Source organism: Palaemon carinicauda, chromosome 42, assembly GCF_036898095.1.
Source record: "Palaemon carinicauda isolate YSFRI2023 chromosome 42, ASM3689809v2, whole genome shotgun sequence".
Lineage (NCBI taxonomy): Eukaryota > Metazoa > Arthropoda > Malacostraca > Decapoda > Palaemonidae > Palaemon > Palaemon carinicauda.
In genome coordinates, this window is record NC_090766.1 from 60,553,440 (window position 1) to 60,578,922 (window position 25,483).

The 25,483-nt window shown below is 37.2% G+C and overlaps 1 protein-coding gene across 1 annotated transcript; it reads right to left on the minus strand.

The window, feature by feature from the left end:
- Positions 1 to 1,629: 1,629 nt before the first annotated feature.
- On the minus strand, positions 1,630 to 25,128 carry Snx3 (sorting nexin 3). The gene is made up of 4 exons (XM_068365339.1): positions 24,901 to 25,128; positions 10,190 to 10,285; positions 3,758 to 3,882; positions 1,630 to 3,378 (listed from the first exon to the last, which is right to left on the minus strand). Exons 1-4 carry the CDS (start codon positions 25,063 to 25,065, stop codon positions 3,273 to 3,275), a joined length of 492 nt encoding a protein of 163 aa, XP_068221440.1. The 5' UTR covers positions 25,066 to 25,128; the 3' UTR covers positions 1,630 to 3,272.
- Positions 25,129 to 25,483: the final 355 nt, after the last annotated feature.

Here is a 25,483-nt window from a genome sequence, read left to right on the forward strand (position 1 = left end):
TAAGGTACGGAACAGTATTTTTGTATAACAATGAATATTTCAAGTAAGGCATCAGTAGTACCTAGACCCATGCAAGTCAAACTATAAACTAGGAAACGTATCAAGAATTTTCCGTATGGACACTGACAATTTTGAATTAACATTCAAAATCTGTAGAAAATACGAGTAAGTATACAGGTACAGTATTATAATTTGAGTAGCAATCACAGCTCGAACTATTAAAACCACATTTATGTACCGTGATATTAATTCTCCTCCAAATGCAAAAAACAACTGCTTTTAGCTCGCTCATAGAAAATAACAACCATCTCCGCACTTAAGCAACCTGCTGTCTGTAAAAAAAAATCAAAGCAAAGAAAACTGAAGCACTTTACTTATACCAAGCAAAACATTCTCAAAATAACCAACTGTTTTCAGCAGACTCATTACAGATGTTAAGATGAAGATAAAAAATTCATACCATAAAAACTGAAAAATGAAGTTAATATGGAGTAAATGTTTACTAATGGGAAGGAAAATATTATTCAATGACCGCGGAGGTAGCAGCAGTAGGGGATTCAGTATTATGAAGCTTCATCTGTGGTGGATAATGTGGGAGGGTGGGCTGTGGTACCCTATGAGTATCAGCCGAACTCGGTTGAGTCCCTTGTCAGGCTGGGAGGAACATAGAGGAGACGTCCCCTTCTTTATTTCATTTGTTTGATGTCGGCTACCCCCCAAAATTGGGGGAAGTGCCTTGGTATATGTATGTATGCGTAAGGCAGTAGCACTATAGTACGTTTTGTAACATTACTAGAGGGATATAGAGAATGACACAAACAGAATCACGATGTAGTGGAAGAAAGGACAATGGAAAATAATTGGAAAGAAAACTAAAGAAGGAAAAGCCTTCAAATCTCGGGCAGTGAGCATAGTAGGGCTACAAGAAGAGAAGAGCACCATCATAGCATAGGTCTTTAAATCCCATCTTCATGTGTTACTAATGATTTTCTTGGAAATATGCATCATTTTTGGATTAACATTACTTACATGTATATAAATGAGGGGTTTAGTTATCATTTAACTCTAAGCTTAAACATAGTAAGGTTGTTATAAATCAGTATTTCGGTGTGTAATTTCCACTTTAATAGATTTACATAAATTATTTAAATTTTATTCTTACAGTATATATGATTTGCAATTATTTAATATTTAGGTCATTTTTTTTAGCATCCTTTCAACTTCATGTAAAACTGTATGATATAATACAATACTGTATTTAATTTTCCCCTTCCTGTTGGCACACTTCTAATTCATCCTCTAAGTAAACTTTTTACTCATCCCTATAGTAAAAGCAGGCACCAAGACAAAAGTAACATTGTAAATATCAACCACTTACTTGCCCGACAGTGCTGTCTACATTTCATTTATTATACTTTTTTTCTCTCTTGTTAATTCTAACAGTATCAAAACTTCCATATAGTTCGGTGGCATACCGCATTCTTTAAGCTTACAACCTTCATGTATATATAAGAAAACCGTATGCATCTCTACTGTCACACAGCACCAGATATTTACACTCGTATCTTCTCAAATAACTTCGATTAAGAACTATGTAAAACAAGAGGTAACCGAGTTGAAACAAGCACATAATCACAGTGATATTTATTGATAAAGTTCACTGACAGCATATCACATTTTGTTCAGATTTTTGCCTCAGTTATCCAAGAATAACAAAAGACAGCCATAACTTGATCAAAATACAATTTTCAATCTAGAAAAAAACAAATAAATTAGAGCAATTAGACAAAAAGAAATGGCCAAAAGCCTTTTCAAATACATACTCAGCAAGAGAAGATACATGGAAATGAAAAATATATCCTTAAGCACCACAAATGAAGGTCTGGGTGAGAAGAGTACCCAGAAATAACTCGCTTCAAGTGACTGCTATCACAAGAAAGGCACACAAAACGGCCATTAATCTCAATGGTGTAAACTCCTCTTATAAAGATATGCATTTTAATCATAATAATGCCACAAGATTATTCTTAAATCCACGTTCATTCATGAGTACTTACTAATTGATCCCAAAACCTTCAAATGTGACCAAAATTTCTGATATTCAAAATATATGCTACCTTAATTTATACTGCATGAGAGGATATGGTGTTAAAAGTTTGATTCCAGAAGAGTAAATAATATATGAAGGACTGAGGCTTATATAACTAGAGTAGATAATATATCTTATTTAACAGAATTCCTTTTAGACAACACTAACTCTTTGTTCATTCACACTTTTCCATTCACCTTAAAAAATTAAATCTTTATAGGTACAGGATGAGCTAGGCAATTAAGCTGGAATATTACAAGTGTACAGTACAGCTTAATCAAATATACAGTGTGTAAGCACACAGAGGTGCAACAATGGATAAACTTACTTGAAGTTAAGATCAAAAGACAGGATTCTACTTTGTGAAAACATGAATGACAAATCAAATGAAAACACATCCCATTGAAGCAGAGGCAAAGCACCTAAGACTGGAAAACCATGAGTATCTAACAATCATACTTTTGATAACATTTCATGCACTAGTACTTAGTAAAATTTACATAATACCAAAATTTAAATATACCATATACTGCATTTACCATAAATCAAAAGTACAAGATTAAATACAAGGGAAAGGGGGAGATAGAGAGAAGAGGGCCATGGGGGGTAACCATCTTAGTACTTTGACCCTTTAAATCATGACCAAGGGTCAAAATAAGCCGAGCAGTAACTGGGTGGGACGCACAAAATTATAAATCTCCGTTAAAAATCCCGTTATATTTCCATTTTTTATAAACTTTGTAAATATTTCAAATTTCAACAAAATCAAGCTATTTTAACAAAGTAGATCCGTTAAATATTAATTATTGATTATGGCTATACCATATGTGTATATTTAACCTAGAAAGTAATGAAAGGGATTTAGAAAGCAAAAAAGTAGATACAAATTACACGAAGGGAAGTCAACAGGCTACCTGAGCATACAAAATGTCAAAAAACAAGTAGCCCGCAGGAGAGAGAAAGAGAGAGACAGCAAGAGAAAGTGAGAGAGAAAGAGAGAGAGAGAGAAAGAGAGAGAGAGAAAGAGAGAGAGAGAGAGATAGGGTAATAACAATGGGATAGAATCTCCCCCATCATCATCATCTAGTCAGAGATCTGAGCATCACCCACGGCACATCAATAATGTATATCGCATATTACACAAAGATTCTATCTTGGTCACTTGTAGTGGGAATTAGCCGGTTCACGTGTTGCGGATTTTGCCTGGTACATAATTCTTATCAATGACTGGTTCTTGAATGAACATGTGTAGGCACTTTTCATTCTGTGCAAGAGGATGTCCTGCAATTCTGTAAATACAGTACAGTAATTCTCATGAGAATTAGATTTGCTTAATAGATTACTTTCGACTTTCCAAAATAGTCTATTTTTCTTATAAAAATTTCCATATCTCAGTATACAGTAGAATATAATTTTCATGGGGCGTATGTACAGTGTCTGGTCTCATTTTGGTTTAGTAGAATATTGTAAATAAACCAGAAACTAAGCATTCTCTATACAGTATATGTCAATACACCTTCAATAAGGTCAATATGTAATGGTTAAAAATCATCATTTTGTGGAAACATTTAAGCCCATTCCTTTTTAAAAATGCTGCAGAAAAGAGTTGAAATCCTTTATATAAAAAAAATAAGCCAAGCACACAAAAAATCAAAGGACTGTACTTACTTATTGATAAAAACTTCAAGTCCCTTGCGTCGGTCTTCAATAAATTCTTCCTCATATATGCCATCATCCCCACGGAAAGGTAATTGTCGTTTTAATGCTTTCCCAGGGAGAGCAGGAACAACAATCTGTTAGAATATTCAAAAAAAAATTTCAAGTCAATTAAATAAATGAATTCAAGATTATCTAGCTAAAGTGCCTAAAACGATACAGCTCCACAACATACTGTATAAACAAATTATATACTGTGAATTTTAAGATAAAATAAAAGGCAGTCGTTATTTTGAATGTGTCGTATCAATTGTGTTTGTTGAGGGTCTTCTTTGGTAGGTTCAATAGTCTGGAATTTTAAAAACCTGCAGTTTTCTTTGACTCCTCTTTTCAGCATCTTGCTTGCAAACACCGTCAAGTTCCAAGGGTCTAGTCTGTGCACACCAAGAAATTTCAACATTCCCGAAAACGATGGACACAACCTCCAACCCGAAGCCTGTTATTAGGAGATTTTCGGCTTCTAATAGACTTATTAGCCCCTATATTTCCCTTGTAATGTCTCCAATAACCTCCCACTTGGTCTATAACCAAAGTTTGACTGACGGGACTGGGCCTCAACTTGGGTAAAACAGCTTTGCTGCCCCTGTCCCTCCCTGGGAAATTTAGGTGTAGGTTGACGATTGGGATAAGAAAAGGAAGCCTTATTCTTTTTTTTTTTATAAAGGGCCACAAACTTTCCCTCCATTTTTCTGTAAGTGAGGTGGACATAGGCTCTACATTGGCTTTGTCCAGTAGGGCTTATGGGAAGAGAGATCCTGTTCCATGTACCGATACACCTTCCAGGGCTAGGTATTCTCAGGAACCCATTGTCCCTTAGGTGAGAAAAAAAAAAAAAAAAACGGTTGGAGTCTCTCGGGATTTCTGTAGATTAGTCTTCCTATAATATAACATCTCCTTTGGGGCCGAAGCAGTGCAGTCCAAAAGGGCAGACAAAGACAAGGAAGTGGAGGAAGAACAAATACTTCTCCATAGTCTTCAAGGCCGAGTTCTTGGAGGTCAACAACGACAATCCTGAACAGGAAGAGGTCACACGAGTCTCTTCCACAGAAGACAAGAAGATAATATCTATGAGAGAAACGTTAATTAGCGCCTCCAAAGTTGGAGCAGGAGATGAGGAAGAAGCACTTAGGAAAGACTCAGAAGTCCTGGCTTGGCAGCCAAGTCTTTCAGGGGTTTTCCTGCCAAAGAAGCACCAGTGATGCCCAAAGCAGATCATAACCTCCTCAGGTCCAGGTTGTAGTTTCCATCAGTCGTTACAGCGAAAGGCGAACCTCTATGTAAAGACAAAGAAGTACCGTATTACCTTTGCTAGTGGCAGGTGATACTTTTGCTTTCCCTGAAGAACACCCCAAAGAAGAGTCAAAGCCTCCTTCCCTCCATGAATTCCTCCAAGATCCAACCTTAAAGGAATTTGAGCGAGACAACAGGTTGGGCAATGGCAAGTGTAAAGAAGGAACTGCAGAGCTTCTTCAGCATCAGCTTGGGCATTACCATCTCTGATAGAGAAGAATCCCTCTTAGACTACAACTTCTTTCAAGAAAACTCCACCTACTAAAGAGAAGACCATGACCAACATAGTTTCCTTCCTTTTGATTGAAGTTTATCATAAACGAAAGCACTTTGATCGAAGTTTATCATCAGCAAAGGCACTTTGAACGAAGTCATTTGGAGCGACACTATTTTGAACGAGACAGTAAGAGTGAATGGTATTTTGAGCGATGATTGATTTTCAGCAATTACCATGAATGGTTTTTCGCTTAATTTGCCAGTTTTTCAAAGAATTTTGTAGCGCATAAATGGAGCTTCAAGAAGGAAAACTAAAGTCTATACAGGTTTTCTTACTTTATAAACCATGTGACACTTATGCCCTTACAAAAGCAAGGGTGATGTACAGCGCAATATGGCTACAACTGAAAAATGAAGTTTGCAAATTTTTTTTTTTTTAATTGGTGTCCCCTCTATATCAGATGAAAGCTGGTTTGTTGCATCATATTTGCAAAAGATTGAACTTTGAACTAATGTAAAAAAAAACAACTGGAACGTTAAAAACTAATAAAAAAATGTGCTGAGCATGAAATAAAAAAAAAAAAAAAATTTCAGAAATTTATGAAAAATAAAATAATTAGGTTTGATAATTTTATATAATACACAAATTGTGTAGGATTGTAGACCTTTCATGTGGATGCAACCTCTTTCAAATAAATAAATTAGTAAGTGAGGTGTAAAAGAATAAGAAAATATTTCGGAGTAAATATTTCTACTTTTCCACCCTCCTTATGTTGATGTTCTTCGTTGTTACAACGTAGCAAATAAAGATAAGGAAAAATTAAAGACATCATTGTAAAGCCAATTGAATTTCCAATAAAATAAATTAATAAATATATGTATTGTTGGAATAATATTGAGCATTTTACCATTAGCTAACCAAGTTTAGCCATTTTGTTATACTTATTTTTACGATAACATTTAATGTATAGAAGAGTTAATGCTTTTATATACCATATACAGTAAAATTACTAAGAATGGTCTTTCAAATGTATGAGACATGTATATTGCAGTTATTAACATACAAACAAACCCACCTAGAAAATTTTTTCTGCGAGAGCATAAATTGAAAAACTAGGTCACATTGGAAATCAGCATAGGCCTGCCAAGCATGCACTGCTACTACCTGCTTTCTTTTAGGCTCCACATGTCCTTCGACCATCTGCCCACTCGTGTTGAGAGTTTCGTTTTATATGTATATGAGTGACGTGCTTATTTACGCCAAATTTCCCCCCAAAATAAGTTACGTACGACGCAGCAATTCGCGTCATCAGATCATTTACGGTAATAAATATTTTTACACATCATTGTGTCATGGGATCAGAGGGTTCAGGATTGTTAGCTCAATTTGCCCACTTTCAAGTACTTTATAGTGGATTTATTTGTAAAAATTATAAAATAAAACTACTCAAACGACGATTACATGGCATTGTGAAGTGAAAGGTTGCAAAGGACAGTTAAGTACTACATTGGAATGTGAGAGACAGAAATTGCACTGAGAAAGGAGAGCACTTATCTGTACTTATCCGAGACATTTTTTATTTTGAAAAATATAGAATTTGTCATCCATCTCTCTAGATTTGTTTTTTTGTTGAATGTCACAAATAAGACGACATTCAAATTGTCCCTCAAAACATCACTCAAATCGTGTTAAATTTATCAGGTAGAGGTTTGTTCAAAGTGACATCGCTCAAAATGACAAGCAGTAATTTTGACTTTGCTCAAGTTGACACTCATCTTGTTTTTGCTCAAACAATGAGCACAGACCAACACTCGTCACAGAAGAATGACTGCGAACAGTCATGTGCTCAGAAAAAAGCACAGAGCAGGATCAAAGGCAGGTTTCAACATAAACCTGCCACATTTTTGCCAGGTTTAGCGGAATACAGTTGCACCTCAGCACATTCCTCCACAAACAGGGAAAGAAAAGAAAAAATTTTAATTCACCCAAGGTTGGGGGTGTCATAAATTGTATATCTGTACAGCTTGTGACCGAAGTCATAAACAAGTGACTATCTGACTATTAGATGGGAGGTACTTGCCCTCCAACCCGACAATACCTATAACTACCTTGTTAAAATTTCAACGTTGATACTCGCTTTGTTGAAGTCACACTTCAATTAATGGACAATGATTTGTATTTGAGTAGGAGCAATTGAAAATTTTTTGGGGAAAAATTACAGAAGAATTTCTAGAGACTGGGATTTCTATCCATACTCACAAATACCTTTGATCATAATTCGTACTTATGCCACAGGAAAAATACTTGACACTCAGGGTGTTCATCCTTTTATCTAACTTTGTGGAAAATATTCTTAGCTCATGCAAACAATTTGTTTGCCAACTTACAAAATATGTTAGGATGGCAATACAGTAGTGACACGATTTTATTTCTAACATAATATTTTCTATCATAGTTAATTTTAAGGACTTCAAAACCTTTTAACCTGCATAAGAATACATCTCTGCTTAAACATCTATGATTGATTTTGAAGCCTACAGTCATGTCTCTTGCTCAAAATTCTATTAATTTTGTTTTAAGAATGACTAAGTGCCGCCTATCTTAGGATTCCTGACAATGAACTTTTAAATCTTTAAAACTTCATAATGAGAATTTTTCAAAACTCTGTAATAACTATGTTGGTAAAAAAAATTTCCCACAAACACACTCAAATTTATGAAATAAGATTTGCTCAAAATAAAGTGAGGTCAAGACTCCTTTCAATGATCTGTAGCATTTTCCATTGCTAATTGCTATTAGTTTCATGACACATTCATCTCATACAAACATACAACACCAAAAATTTGATATATTCAAGATAATTGCTTTATGACTACCCATCATTATCTACATTTTTAAACCATATGCGGCGAGATGTTAATCACGTCGCGACCAGAAACTTACTGGTGGTCGAGACCTGGCCGAGCATGCTCTCTGACCCCGGGTCGCCTCATGGCGCGTATTCATCTGCCAGAGGTACCCACTATAGAAAACGGAGAAAGGGGAAACTACACAAAATTCTGGTTGGTTGGGAGGAGATCCCAGATACTCCTAAGAAAGTAGTTCGAGGTAAGTACTCCGTGTAGGAACAACTACATTTTAAAACCATATTTTACCTCTGTGATTAAATACCATTTCCTGTGTATTATATGACAAATGACTGACAAAAGATATAGCCAAAACAAACAAATATGAATGATATAAAATAACTCGGGATGGCATGATATTTCTGTCCCATAGAAGAGGCCAAGTTATAAAACAACTGATGGTAATAAAACAAGAAGGAAACTCAAAATAGCTGAATACCATCATCTAATACATAGACCTCTGTCACGAAAAATGTATGGCGACCCTATATAAATCAATTGGTTTCATAAAGATTCTAAATCGGATCACAGCGAGGGAACACCCATGACAAACGTGCAAATTCCATGACCTATTGAGTACAATACTAAAATTTCTTTATTTACTCTCTATTACTGTTGATCAAATTACATTTTGAGAAAAACTTTAGCCTTGGAAGCTTAAGCATTCAAAATATTGGAGTAATAAATGTCAAATCTGGTCAATGAGCAGTTTCTCTTGGCATAATCTGGATTCAGTATAGCCTATGTTATCCTAATATTTATGATAAATGTTATCTTTGATAACACAATGAGTTTGAGGCCAAATTTTTTTTTAAGACAAAAGAGTTTACCACAAACCACAGATAAATGTGAACAAAGTAATGAACAACCATTTGCAGATTATAATACAGGTAATGAGATTATAATTCTATTATCAACATACTAGATACAAATTATGTAATTACAAAAGGATCCAATGTGAAAACAACTGATGTTGTTTAAGAACTTGAACTGACCTAAATGAACAGAAGTTAAAAAAAAAAATGCAAATCCATAATATTGTTAGAAGAGACTAAAGCTAGCAGCTAATGCCAAAAAATTTAAGATTAATTATCGAATGTACTACTGCATTTAAAAAAAATGGTATAAAGTTCACTAAAACTTCAAGAGCAAAATGAAAAAAATATATGAAATAAATGTGAATATTGAATGAAAGGTGTACAATTCTGGACCCAACACTAGAACTAAAGTAATCTATTAGCCTCCAAACTAAAGAGAAAATATTTAACAAATCAAGAAATTTTGAGTTTACACAAAAAATCCAACAAACATGCAACTACAAAAGTTCATGAATTCTTTGAAGTCAGTCTTTTATCCCATAAGTTATTTCAATTCCCTACTTAAATCTACTACTCTGATAAAGGTTAGACCAACAAAGAATTCAACAAAATAATCGGTAGGCGGACAAATCTCTTTGCGAGAGGTGTAAGGTCCTCATCTCCTATCTACAGTACTGTGGTTCCACTTTTGAACAGATATTTAAGAACATGATTCTTTGTGATGTTCATCATGTGTTCCATACCACATTTTTATATAAGTGTTTCTATATCCATCCCTTTCATGAAAAAGTGTCTTATCCTAATACTGTATCACCAACAGACCACCACAATATTGAAATGAATATCGACCACTTTCCAGTTTAGGCAATCATGCTGATTGGTCAGATACAAAAGCATTTTCCTATCCATATTATGGCCATTTACAGATAAAAATGAACAAGCAAGGTTATGTACTGCAAACCAGATAAATTGAAATCGATGAGAAACACAAGCCTCTATATAACAGAAATTTAGAACATTGTCAAAATAGAGGTAGCATTGCACATTCAGATGGGAATGTTTTTGTTTCATACGATTAACAGAAAAATGAGTACAGTACAAAATTGCAAAATAAGAACACTGCTGTATTGTAATGTAATTAAAAAAAACTTACCTTGCTGTCTCTTTCCAATTCATTTCTTAGCCACTCAAAATCACTATATCGCCTTCGTACACTAGACTCCTTCACTTTAAAAACTGGTAAGTTTGTCTGCCGGAAAATAAATTAATTTCATTATATAAAAGTATAAAGAAGGATTCCTTATGATAATTATCCATGCAAAAACCAGAGTACATTAATGACAGATGAACATCAAAGAAAAAAAAACAAATCTCAATACCACAATTATTTTATGCATTATAAACACTGAATAAACAAAAGTGAAATTATTTACGGAACAGTAAAATAAATATCTATAAAATTTAATTCATATATAGTAAAGTACTGTCTTGTACATGACATTTACCAACTAATAAACCAACAATAGTTGACCTGTACTGTACATGCAAAGTCACCACCTTAGAATAAACATTAAATCAATGCTAAAACATTAATGAAAATGTTTATACTGCCACTACCTACTTTATGTTTACCCAATAAAACTTCTTATGCAGTATATTGAATAAAGTAAATTTATATTACCTATATACTAGATTCTTAAACAGGAAATTTTCAAACAAACACAGACATGACACATTTACCCTCACTATTTGTCATTGCCATATTTGTACCTTATCCAAGGTAAACAATAGATTCAAGGTGAAGAAGCCCTTCTAAAGCTTCTTGTGACCTACTGCTCCAAACAGCTACATGTTCTATTTGCCTGACAGGAGATTTATTTACAATGAAAGTAAATACTGTACTAATTAACTGGATAGGAAAACTGTAATGAACAGTTGTGTTTAGAAGACTAAATTATCATTACAACTAGTTTTAAACTTGCACAAAAATATCCAAACGTTACTAGAAATAAACAGAACAAAAAATTGGACAGAAAAATAAGCAAGAATAATTTGCGCTTGATTTGCATAAAAGTTTATAAATTTATAATCCATGAAATTGGAAGTCTCACCTATTTTTCTTTTTATTTCAATGTGTTGTGGCTTGTCCACTTATACAATTTTTTTTTTTTTTTTTTTTTTTTTTTTTTTTTTTTTTTGGTGTTTCAAGGTAATCATTATTTTACAAAACACAAATACAATAGAGTAAATTCTTGGAAAAATAATATAAATTGATATCTCTATATATATAAATCAAGAACAGCATGAACATGAAATATGAGATATACAGTACTTTACACTACTTTTATCAACTAATTATTGTTGGATTTGAGAATGAAAGATTAAGCAGTTACCTTTGTTCATACAATGTGATAAATTCTTTCAAAGAGTATAAGGATCAGTAACTATTCAATTTCTAGACTATACTGTACTATTTTCAGAAAAAAATCTTTTAAGTTCAAGTAATCAGCTTTGAATAGGAAAGGATATTAATTGTAAGTACCTACTTGACCTCTCAATAAAAAAAGAAATTTCTCTCGGCTGTTCCCTTTCATATCCAATATTCCTTGTACGCTAACCTTAAGACCTACACACTCATAAGCCTAGGTTGTTTAGCGTTATGAGGCTAGCCTGGCAACATCTCTATCTGAGCAATATCTAACCCAATTAATGGACTTTGTTCTACAGTTTTTGGGATGAACTTCGCTTCATGACTTGAAAAATGTGTGACTTGACTTTAGAAAACTTCTAGTTCACCGTTTCAATTTAGAAAAAATTGGTAGCATGTGACTCATTACAGTTACTGTATTAGGGGAGTCAAGATCTTGGTTATTGTTCTTGAATTTCATGGTGGCCAACTGATGATATAACTTTACTAGTTGCTGATTTTTACAGTCAGAAAAGTGTTGTCTGCCACTTAAATGGTAGATCTACGAATGATAGGCAAGATACCGAGTTTAACTGAACCATTCATTCACAGAATATTCCTATATTTAGTTTTTGGTTTAATATACTTTTCAGTAACCTACTGGTAGTTATATTTTTATCATATTGTTCAGTAGTTGAACCTCTCCTCATGATTATTTTTGTATTTTCCCACCAGACATACCTGTACAGTAACACTAGTTATCCATTAAAACTTCCCATTTGCAAATTATGGAAAGTTATACATAGTATTTTGGATAGTTCCAGTTTTCTATTGGCTAAATCAATTTGTGTGAAGCATAAGTAATACTGGACTTATGGATTGTGAGGTATCAGTTCAATCATTGCCTTTGATATGACAAATTGTAAAGTAATTTTTATTTTTCCTAATTATATAAACTTGAATTCTTTACATAGGAGACAGAAATTTGCGTAAGCTAAAACACGGCTATAAAAACTTTTAACTAGGTGTCAACAACCATTCAGGTTGTTACCTGTGGTAGCAGGAAAGCACTGCCCTCTGCCTCGCTCACAACAACCACACTTTGATTATAGACGGGATGGCAGGTAAAATTTAAGCAAGAGAACTCAGTTTTGTATTGTTAGGAAAAATACAAATTACAGTACAGTACTTTCAAATTTGTCATTTGTTCAGACACAAATACAAACACTCGTTCTTTACTATAAATTGGACACTCACCCTATGGTGGGTGGAAGCCCTGTTTCCAACTGGTTGGAATTTTAATACCGGGGATTTCAACATCCGAGCATGATAGTGCAGGAGATGAACATCCTGACGCCTCGTTAACTAATGGCAACTATGCTGTAGGGTCAACAGCTTGAGCAAGAGGGGAAGTGGGCGGAGAATACCAACGCGATACCATCTAAGCAACCTATAAACAATAAGTTTGCAAATACAAACACTGGGTTTACCTACACCCGTACTCCCCCTTGTAAGGAGAAGTGGACATTACCAAAATATCACCTGATTTACTGTAATAGCTAAGCAGCTATATGGAGCTAAACTGCAGTATAATCGAGATCCAACTGACAGGGAAGGCAGAAGCTATGCCCCAAGAGAGGAAAAGATGAAGAAAAGAGGCCAGTCAATTTTTACATTCATCCCAGACTAAATCCATAACCTCATTCCTCAACTAACTGCTAATAGTCCTGTGAGGGAGCAAAGGTAGCCACTGTATACCACTTGTTGAGCAGCCACCACAGATACAAGAGAGAAAGCATCTAGGGACCTATGCGTTATATCTTGCAGGTGGTGGGCTGTAAAGGTGGTTTATTGACTCCATACATCCGCCTACAGTACCTGTATCACTGAAAGATTCTTTCCGAAAGCCAGGGACATGCTTACGCCCCTGATATCGTAAGCTCTGGGTCTTGTCCTTCCTTGTTGAGGAAGAGATGGATTAATAACACAGTCAATGGCATGTCTAATCCAGGAAGAGATCATATTTTTTGTGATCTTCCTTGTAACCCTGACCGTACTTACAAAATGGGTTTTGCATGAGGGTGAGCTCCTCTTGTGCGTTTGAAATAGCGTCTCAGCACTCTCACAGGACAAAAAAAAAAAAAAAAGTCGATCAGGATCACCACTTACTTCTCGAGGACTCTAAATCCAGAATGATGTAAACCTGGGGTCAGAGACCTCCTGATTTTGAGTCTTTGCAACGAAGTCAGGGAATAAGTTGAATAAGATCTGGCCCCCTCCCCTTGAATTGGCGACGTCGTACGAAAGACCATGCAGCTCACCGATTCTCTTACCCAAGGCCAGAGCAAATAAAACGAGTCTTATGAATCAAGTCTCTATCACAGGTTTGACTCAGCGACTCACATGAAGCTCCTTTAAGAAAACGCAGGACTCCCGTCACATTCCACGGAGTTGGTCTAACTTTCGACTGGGAGCAAGCTTGCTCAAAGCTCCACATGTGCATAGAAAACTCCGCCGAAGATGAAATTTCTACTCCTTTCAGTCTAAAGACCTAACTCAAGCCAGAGCTATAGCTTTTAACAGCAGAGATTATGCAGAGTATTTCCTCAAGGGGGTACAGCAAAAACTTGACTATTAGAGGGATCTTGGCTCCGTGAGGAGTGACACCCATTCCATAACACCAACAACAAAAGAGTGCCTACTTCACTTGATACACCGAAGAAGATATCCAGACATCTGTTTTGCCACTGGTTGTACAAACCCTCACCGAATAAGGATATGCAAGATAACCTCCAGGTGTGAAGTCGTAGGGATGTGACTCATAGTAAATCTCTATGTGCAGCTGACGCAACAGGTCAGGAACTGGGGCTAACTCCCTCGAAACCTCTGCCAGCAGCAGTAGAAGGTCCAGGTATCACTCTGCCTGTGGCCATAGCGGAGCTATCTGTCTTATATAGGTTAGTTGCAGATCTGAACCTGTTGAGGACTTTCCTCAAGAAGCAGAATGGGGGTAACTCACAGACATCCAATTTGTCCCATGGATGTTGGAAGGCAATCGTGGAATGTTGCCTGTGGGTCCAGTACTGGCGAGCGCCAGTAGTGGCAGGAAGCTTCCGGTTTAGGGACGTCACATAAAGGTCTATGTACGGCGAACACCATAGAGTTATTACTTTTCTCACTATCCAAGGTCTCAAAAACAACTTGGATAAAACTATAGTACCCAACCCTTCTTTTGATGCATCGATGAAGAGCATCAAATCCGGGGGAGGAGAAAGGTCTACGCACCTGAAAAGGTTGGAATCGAGACCCAACCAACTCGGGTCTTTCTTCTACTCAGTCCCCATCGCAATGAACATTCCGGGAAGGTCCCTACCCTGTGACCAGTTGATCTTCAGTTGCTCTTGTAGTGAGCGCATGCAAAGACAACTGTTTGGCACCATGCGCTCTACTGAAGACAAGTGACCTAACAGTCATTACCACAGATGGGCTGGCAGAGTCTCGCTTGATGAAAGCTTACGCCACTTTCTTAAATCTTGCGATTTAATAATAATAATCTGTCCTGCAGAGAAAACACTTTGGCTTGAATGGTATGTATCCGCATCTCCAGGTACTGTATACAGTACCATTTCCTGGCTTGGCAAGAAATTTGAACGTTTATTGCGGCGTCTCAGTACAGTAAGGGGTCTTGCCAGTCACACCAAGGCCATTAACTTGTCTCATGCATGTGGAGACTTGCATGAAGATTAACTCATTCTCACCTTCCTGCGTGTCAGGAGCCTTTGGGCTGGCTGGAGCTGGAAGCTCTCATGTGCAATCGTTTGAGTCTCAGTCGCCATCCATCTCCAAACTTAAACCTGGGAGTGTCTTTGATGGGTCAATGTCAGCATTAGGTTATGCCACAGGGTAACAAAGCCTAAGACAGTTGACTCCTGCCTCAAGGTTTGCAAGAGAAGCTACAGCTTGTTGAACCAACCCGGGGGGGGGGGGGGGGGGGGGGGGTTTCCTCTCCTAGAGGAGGAGTGTCCTGCCTCCTCTTACGGTGCCTCGGGTTCACCTTTACAGGATACACCCATTTGTTCTCCAATAAAGGATCCAGTTCAGCACCATTTGGTTTATACCTACCGTATGTGCTTCCAGATGGTAATTCGGTCCAGAAACATGCTCCAAAAGAGTTCATTCGTGCACTGCAGTTGAAAGAGCTGGCCCCGAGGGGGGTTAGATGCAGGCCTGCCAGCAGGACCAACCTTATTTCCTTAAGTGCGACACAGATTCAGGACAAAAAGCACCTCAAAGGCTTGGGAGGACTTAAACAGCTTCTCCAAGACCTGCAAACGTCTCTAAAAGGTCTGGGAACGAAGCAGTCTTTCTAGACAAGTATGCTTAGAGACCGATTTAAAAATTTCCTTTGATAGGAGAGCCTCCTTAGAGATTGTTATAGGCTAGCAAGTAGGCTGCAAAGTCTACATAGGATTGCATGAAAAGTTCAGGGGCAACATGGGAGAGCATGGCACATTAGTGACTCATGCGGGGCACGAGCTACACCCATCGAAGAGACGAACCCAAAAGTTTGTGAGCGAGCCTGGTCTAAAAGTGGTAGGGGGCAGGTAACAGGAGAAGCAGGAGAGCAGAGTTGTTTAAAACACCATTCCTGAGCAAGTAAAGACTACTTAGTGGTTTGAGGACAAGCATGAGGCCCATGTGGGCGGGCCTGGCAAGAGAGCAGATGGCACACACAGCTGAGCTCTTCATCCCAGCTAGGTGATAGATATGATGAGACAACCTGGCGACCGAAGCCAGTAGCCTGTAAGTGCTAGAAACTCAGAGTCTTGTGAGACAGTGATGTCACGCTCTGAGAACCACCTGTCTGCTTGATGATTGCTTCAGGAGTCATCAGGTAGCTCCAAAAAGCTATGGCAAACAGGTGACAAGCTACACTGGTGCCTATGAGCCACCTAGGGAGACAAACTTCCAGGTGAAGGTAACCTCTTGCACTTGCCGTAGGTCTCTGAAGGGTCAGCGAGCTCAAAAGGGGAAGGATGTGCAAGGCCAACCTCACAGTTAGCGACCTCACTGTCTTGCCCCTACGGATGAGAGCACTGGAGGAACGGTAACCCTGGGAGGACAGGCAAGTCTGTTCTGGTGTTGAGCTTGTACTCACCTTACGGGGTAGATGCACAGGGGGAACACTCGCCTGAGCACTACCCCTAGGAAGAAGGGCAAGCCCAAACTTGTGTTGAACTCACCCCAAGGGGCGAGTACGTTGGAGCAACATTCGCCAGTGCGACCCTGCTGAACCTCTGATGGGAGAGGACCTGTTGCAGGAGACAAAGATCCAGAGACAAGACTGAGCTTTCTGTCGGCTCTGGTGGGGGAAAGCCGAGGCCAACTCCCCAGGGATAGACGGACTATACTACTGTACTTGCCAAACCAACAACTGAAGTAACAGGAAACCCCAAAGTCTCAAGGATAGCCATAGGAGACGCAAAGTGTCACATGATGCAGACTCCACCTCGCTAGGGAAAATGGGAAGAACTTCCAGACCCAAGGGTTGCTCGAGAGTGAAATGGCCATCGCTCTTACTTGATCGGCCGCCAGAGGCAGAACAAGAAGAGGCCGGGGCGAGGGTACCAGTAAAGGGAGGAAGTCGTCAAGATTTCTTTGACTTCCAGGAAGACCTAGAAGACAAAGAATGCCTTTTGGACTTTCTCTTCCTCCTCCTCCACCAGTAAGACTCCCTCTGAGAGGATGACCAATAACGACACACGGGGCAAGGAGACACCTCTGTGCAGAAGTGTTCCTCTGCACAAAAAACAAAGACGGTGAGGATCAGTCTGCTCTACTGACAAGAGTAGCCCGCTATACCAAGACACACCCGCATATCGACAACTTCAAAGTAAACACTCATGTCTGAAAAAGTAAATTAGTAAAGTCTTTATTCACAGCCAGTTCCAGGAGCATGGAAGAGAATGCATGTTCTAAACCACAGGTAAAATCAGCGTGGTTGTTGTGAGTGAGCAGAGGAGGTGCATGCCCGCAACCTCTGGTAACAATCGAAACCGTTCTTGAAATCTTGTTAAAAGCTTTCACAGCAGTGTTTCAACTTGTGCTAATTTCTATCTCCTACGTAAAGAACAAGGGTTTCTATTCATGTTGGAACATTTTTTAAAGAATAAGTGCTACACTAAGAAAGCTTGCTGTTTATCAATACTGCACACAAGTGCACATTTTTTGTTGTGACAATCATAACAAGAAGCTACGTAAGTTCTTATTGGAGGATGCACCACTTCACAACACACAGTATACTCAAAATTTAGCTTAATCTTGATCAAAACCCTAGGGAAAGTAATATGTTTAATATAGGTTAAGGGATAGTAGCACCCTAAGTCAATTAGATTAATGTATACAGTATACCTTTAGGTAACACTAGCATAATTCTTAGGTAAGGTTAAGGAAGGTGAAGGCCCCTAAAACAGTCATATGCATAGCTTCGCCTTACTTAGGTTCGGTTAATTTAATTTAGTTTGTGGTCTGTTTGTCTGGTCCTACCCCGAACAAAAACATATTTATAAATGATGTTCACTGAGTAACACTATTCATTTTGAGTTGTCAAAAACAATATCACCATAATTATGGACAAGAGTACAGTTTCACAAGACAATCGGAAAGTAATTTATAACTACGAAGAACAATATAAAAAAAATATAAAAAACTCCTACTTCTTATTTGTGAATTCCAAGTCATAGATTTAAATTTATTTTAATTTTAAAATTCAACATTTGTATCTACTGTATGATCAGTATTCACCAGGTAAAATTTAAGGCATTAACAGTTATATCCATGATTAATGTTTGATGCTGCTCCTTTTTTATTTCCACATCAAGAGCTTTGGTGCTTTTCAAATTCACCATATAAATTGTTTAAATCCAAAGTGCTTTCTTTAATTTTAAGATCAGCATAATTTCAATACTTTATCATCCTTTTTTAACCTAAATTCCTTCGTAACATAATAATATCTCTGACAGTAGAAACATTAAAACAAGGTATCTAACACTTATGCCATGCATTCCCCACTGTAATATAACTATCACCCTTTTATGAATGTTTTTTCAAACTTCCTGATCACCTTTCACAAAAAGAGCAATTCCACTTGTTGCAAGCTTCTGAAATACACTTCACTTCTTTACATTAGGGATTGACCAAGGAAGAATTTCTATCAACTAATGCATTTACCAAATCCTCTTCATTATAAACATGGCATTTCATAACTTTTGGTTTCAGTATTACAATATTCTTCATAACTAGATATAATTATAGGTAGTAAGTTGGCCAAGGCACCAACCACCCATTGAGATATGACTGCTAGAGTGTTATTGGATCCTTGGACTGTCAGATACTGTATACATGTATTGGATCACTCTCATTAGGACTAATTTTTCGTTTGCCTACACATACATTAAATAATCTGCCCTATTCTTTCCACATTCTCCTCTGTCCTCATACACCTGACAACACTGAGATTACCTATCCATTCCTGTTCACTGACAGAACCAACTACTGCACCGTAATTGTTAAGTGGCTGTATCCACTTGCTAAGGGTAGAAGTGACTATTTAGCTATGGTAAGCAGTTCTTCTAGGAGAAGGAGATGCCAAAATCAAATTATTGTTCTCCAGTCTAGTAGTTGGATGGCCAGGGCACCAGCCACCCATTGAGATACTACCATTAGTGTGTTACTGGATCCTTTGACTGGTCAGGCAGTACCCGGTACTACATAGGATTCCTCTCACTGGTTACAACTCTGCCTACACATGTACTAAATAGTCTGGCCTATTCTTTCCACATCCTCCTCTGTCCTCATACAGTACAACTGACAACACTGAGTCTACTAAACAAACAGTTCTTCTCTGCTCAAGTGGTTAACTACTGTAATTTAATTGTTCAGTGGCTACTTCGCTCTTGGTAAAGGTAGAAGACTCTTTAGCTATGGTAAGAAACTCTTCTAAAAGAAGGACACTCCAAAATCAAATCATTGTTCTCTAATCCTGGGTAGTGCCATAGCCTCTGTACCATGGACTTTCACTGTCTTGGATTAGAGTTCTCTTGCTTTAGGGTACACTCAGGCACACTATTTTATGTTTTTTCCTCTTGTATTTTGAAGTTGTTATAGTTTATATATGAGAGATCTAATTCAGTGTTTTTACTATTCTTAAGATATTTTATTTTGATTGTTCATTACTTCTCTTGTAGTTTATTCATGTCCTTGTCTCCTTTCCTCACTGCACTATTTTTCCCTGTTGGAGCTCTTGGGCTTATGGCATCTTGCTTTTCCAACTAGGGTGGTAGATTAATTATAACAATAATAGTCTTTAGTGCCATAGCCTTTGTACATCGGTCTTTCACTGTCTTGGATTAAAATTATCTTGATTGAGGGTACACACAGGTACAATATTAAATCTGTTTCCCAACTTTCTTCCCTCCCTGTGCTATTCTCCCATTTGAACCCTTGGGCTTATAGCATCCTGCTCTTCCAACTAGGGTTATAGCTTAGCTAATAATATTATTTCTGTAGAGCACTTACTGTACTAATACCACACTTTCCTGATTCTTTAGTTATGCCCTCATCATTCTTAGTAATTACACATAAATCATATGTTTTTAGTCAATTCACTTGAGTGTTGAGCATACTTTATAATTTCACTTAGTTCCATTCACTAATTTTCCTATTTCATCCATAAACCCTGATTTCAAACTATGGTCCACAATAATCGTTACACTGTATAATAGTACATTCATGTTAAAAAGGTAGGTGCTGTACATAAAAATAATAGTTTACTACACTAAATTAGTTAAATGAAGTTTATATGCCCTTTTACGAAGAATATTTAAGCCACACATCCCAAGTTTCCTTCCTAGGTCTGTGTCATTCAATTAGTTCATTATGCATGTTGCATTAAGATTTTTCATAATTCTGACCATCCTTTACATTCAGATCTCCCTGGACAATTCTATCCTGTTCGTAATACTAGACAGGCAGTTAATTCTAATAGCCAGGCCTTCTCCATCACGAGGCTCAATAATACACAGTATTCTACTGTAGAAGTTTTATTCCAGCTGTTACCAAGTTGTGGAATGATCTTCCTAATCGGGTAGTTGAATCAGTAGAACTTCAAAAGTTCAAAGTTTGAGCAAATGTTTTTATGTTGACCAGGCTGACATGAATCTTTTTATAGTTTATATATGACATATCTGTTTTTGACGTTAATAGTTTATATAGGAAATATCTGTTTTGAAGTTGTAACTGTTTTTAGAATGATTTATTGTTAATTTATTCTCATCATTTATTTATTTCCTTTCCTCACTGGGCTATTTTTCCCTATTGGAGCCCTTGGGCTTAAAGCATCTTGCTTTTCCAACTAGGGTTGTAGCTTGGCTAATAATAATAATAATAATAATAGGCTATATACTTCTAGCACTAACTTATACCAAATAAGAATGTAAACGTTTACTACAAGGCCAACAGACTCAAAACTAAAGCTCACAATAAAATGATGGAGAGAGAGTTGTACGAACTTTACAGCTTTCCTGAAAAGACTCACTGTTTTGCATCACAGCAAAGATATTGTGCAGCAATTAACCAGTATGAAATTTAAGACTATGGCATTGTTAATAGCACATGAGAAAAGGCCTATCCTAACCTATCCCAGGAACACGAGTCCTATCTTTCCTGTCACAAAACTGTAAGGCGCCATGAAATATATTCACCTTAAATAAATCTATAAAATGGCTGCAGAGATCTCGTCTAGCCTCACCCTCAGTCCTTAACTATAATAAAAACGTTCCATTGCAATTAGCAATAACTAATGCACTGAAGGAGAAAGGCCACAGGCATGTCCTGTTCATGGTCTTTCTACGCCCCTCCAAAACAGCAATCTTTCTTCTCTACAATCCATCACCACCTCTTCCTTCCCAAGCTGCTTCTACAATCTCTAGGGACCAATTCTGATATTCTTAATGTCCATCTAGTATCTGTCATTCTCATTATATGTCGTAGCCATGACCATTTCTTTTCCTTACACGATGTTACATTATCCTCTACCTTTGTTTGCTCTCGTATCCATGTTGCTCTTTTCATGTCTCTTAGTGTTATTCCTATTATTATTCTCTGTTTAGCTTAACAACAGACCAAACTAGGTTATACCTTCAACTGTCTGTAGGGTGTATGTATGATAGCGGCCACCTGTATGTATTATTATGTCGGAGCCTTTGTATATCAGCGGCCAGTTCCTCATGCATCGATTAAAAATGGACATCAACTAACCTAAACTTTCCCCCCTAACCTAAGCTACAAGCCGTATCCTCACCTACTTACGTAACAGGGGGCATTATTCTAAGACATCATAATACGGTATTATTGTACTGTATTACATGGCAATGTAACCTTGGAAAAAAACTATTTTTTTCTATAGAAAAAATTACGCTCTCTTCGAAAATGACACTCGTTCACGTCACAAATGAATAGTTTCAGAAATATATATATATATATATATATATATATATATATATATATATATATATATATATATATATATATATATACAGTATATCCTATGATAATGGGGGACCCCAGTGGGAACTCGGGGTTTTGGGTGGGGAAAACATACTGGGGAAACGGTATATAATGGTAAAACAAGCCTTTTCTTCTCTATACATTACCTTCTTGGATGTATAATAAACGGAGGAAAAGACAAAACAGTATAAGAGGATAAACTTTGGAGGCGCTGTTGCAAAGGCGATGTCTCATGAAAAAATACGGAAATATTGAGCTATGGCAATGTTACCGTAACATGCTAACATTAGCAGTGTTTTTCATTTATTTTTTGTCATTTTACGGTTCGCTTGTAGTCGCTCTCGTACGTTCGTTTGTACATTGCAGGTTTCGCCCTTCTGCGCATAATCTCCCCCCCCCCTCCTGCGCATAGACTCCACCTCCACCAATAAGATTTCCTCTCCTCTTGCCGTCAAATTTAACTATTCGACTTCACACGCTTTATTCAAGTATATCACTTGAACCAGTACAACTATTAATACCATCCCTTTTATGTAATACCCTCGTATACATATGTTTGACCCCAGTATTACTCATTTTATTATCAGATAGCTTATAAAATCACCTCATTTTATATTCCCATTAAATATTATTTATCATACACTATTTTATCTTGCTATATTACTTTTATACATTTTATTATTACCTTGTCACACCCAGATTTCACATAAATACTTGCTCTGGACAAGTTTCCCATTCTGGTTCATTCATGATTACTCTGTAGACTCCGTTGCTTTTCCGTTAACCAATCACGAACCCATACGTATGGAAAGTTTGCACAAAGGGGGGGTTAATATTTTCCAACCCCCACCTTCTAACAAACCCTTTTCCGTGGAAATCTTTGTCCAAGTCGGGTCTTTGTTACTTCAATTGACGTCTTTTTGCGTATTTTACAATGGAAGTTTTAGAAAATTATAACGGCTGCAGTAATACATATTGAAAGTATTTTGGTGAATTTCAATGTTGATAATTTTCTTAAATCTCGTAATGTAATAGACAAACGTTTACAGTGTTCCAAATGCAGTACTAAACTAAGAAAAAGAAGTTAAGACGCCACAGACTCACAGTCACAACATCCCCGTGACCCACAAGTTTTATCGTCGCGGTCATAGAAGTCATTAATTTCTTTAATTTCAATGTGTTAGTTTTACTATTTTGTTGGCGTGCGCAGCTCAACATTACCGTTTGCCAGTGCATATGAGCCTGATGTTTTATTTACCTGCGAACGTAAGCGAGCCAGTGGCAGAACAAGAACCATTATATTTAACGTTGCTAATGTTAGCATGCGCAGCTCAACATTACCGCTTGCCAGTACAAAAGAGCTTGATGTTTTATTTTTCTGCGAGCATAAGCGAGCCAGAGACGGAACAAGAACCATTATATATAGTGTTGCTAATGTTATCGTAACAGTGCTAACGTTAGGGTAACGTGCGTGAAGTGACACGGAATTTGAACCAGTTATTATATTTAAAAATTTTAACAGAATATATATAACTAAAGTCATTATATTGGGTTTGTGACTTGGGAACTTCTAGGTTAGGTTAGGTGGTTTTGTTAGGTTCTGTACCATTTTTGTACCTTTTCATATATTGTGTAAAGAGTATATAGAAAAATGTTTTAAAATACACATGCTGATATTACCGTAGCATTGCTAACATTAACAATGGCACCGTAATGTTGGTAACGCTGTGTAACATTGGTAATGCTAATGTTAGCGTTCGCAGTACATACATGAGTGAAGTGACACGGAATTTGAACAAGTCATTATATTTAAACATTTTAACAGAATATATATAACAAAAGCCTATTATATTTAAACATTTTAACAGAAAATATATGTTTTCTTGTAGAAAATAATGTGACTTAGCCGGTTTTCACCTTCATTTCATCCGTAATAACAGCAACCACTTCGTCTACTTAAAAGTTAGTCAGATTGGTTGTTCTGTTTGTGGTTGAAATGAAGGTCAACTTCGGTCAAATCACGTCATTTACTACAGGAAAACATTTTCTGTTCGAAATGTTTATCTGTAATGCAGTAAAACTTTACCAATAATACACACAGGTGGCTGCTATCATACATACACCCCATTATGTCTAACTTAGAATACAGCAGTGTAAGGGGGTCGCAGGGAGGCGTTAGCCCCCCGTTAGGTAAGTAGGTAAGGACACGGCTTGCAGGTTAGGTTAGGGGAAAGTTTAGGTGGGTTGATGTCCATTTCTAATGAATGTGTGAGGACCTAGCCACTGACATACAAAGGCTCCTTGTCCACTATTCAGTTATAATCATATATGCTATGGATAGACTAATCATATATGCTATGGATAGACAAGTATATTTGGGTAATAGGGGTATTGTGGGGGTAAAGCCCCAAACTAGAATGAACATGTCATCCCAATAATAAGGTGCTAAGGTTTAACAGGTGGTAAACATTCTAAATCACAATTAAAAGGTAAACTAAGTTGGCCTGGTAATATCCTTACCTTATGGGTAGATCAATTCATGCTCCATAGAATTGTTTTCTTTAAGGATATAGTGAGAATTTAAAAATATGGGGAATAATTTAAGCAGTAGTGACAAAAATTACTATACTGGATAGTCCTGAAAATAGTGGACTATAGCCTAAACTAAATTTGACTATGAAACTGGCAGAAGTGGTGCTCTACCGTTAGCAACGGACACATCTACCTTAAAGCAAAAACTCCAGGATAACCCCTTCAATTAGTCAATGAGCATTGAAAACAAGTGAAAACGGCCATATAATCGACAACCATCACGAGTTAGTGACTCCTTTGGACCCAGATATGCTAGATGAGAAAAAGGTAAACAAGACCACGGAAATGGGAACTCTCACCCTCATTCGCACTTCGTAGTCGGTGTATCTCTTATTTCCGACGCCGTGGGTAATGGGATTCACCACGTCGATCTCTAAGAAGTTCGCTGGAGCTGCATAGGCGTCGTCTAGAGTCTGTTTCTTCGAAACAAGACGTCGAGTTGAATCATTTGTCACGTCTGCCATCTTCACGGTGAGCCAACCACTCGGAGTCCACCCACTGTCATGAATGCCATCGTCCGCATGTAGGAAAAGTAGTGTGGAGAAATTTCTCGCCCACTTCCGCTCCGTATTTATAAATTATTTCGTTATTTCGCATCATACTTACTCATTATTGAATTTATAATACAATACTAATAAATACTTAATCATAGAGACTAATTTCGTGAGGTATATATAGAAAATATTCTTTCCATCACTACGTTCTCTATACCTTGTGATTTCCTATGGCACCACTTTCTCCCTCCTAAACAGTAATGTGGGTAATTTGATGAATGACCCACTATTACAACTCAATACTCGTACTACAGCTGTCCTTTGGCTTGCAAGCTTTGTTTATTATTCCATGTGTCATTAAGCCAATGCATAATACCATTAAGGAGGG

Excerpts from the sequence above, each read along its gene's own strand:
- Snx3 (XM_068365339.1), bottom strand. The coding sequence starts at position 25,065 with ATGGCAGACGTGACAAATGATTCAACTCGACGTCTTGTTTCGAAGAAA. Across the intron at positions 10,286-24,900 it reads ACTACGAAGTGCGAATGAGG|ACAAACTTACCAGTTTTTAA; the intron begins GTGAGAGTTCCC and ends ATTTTCCGGCAG. Across the intron at positions 3,379-3,757 it reads CTTGAAGTTTTTATCAATAA|AATTGCAGGACATCCTCTTG; the intron begins GTAAGTACAGTC and ends CTGTATTTACAG.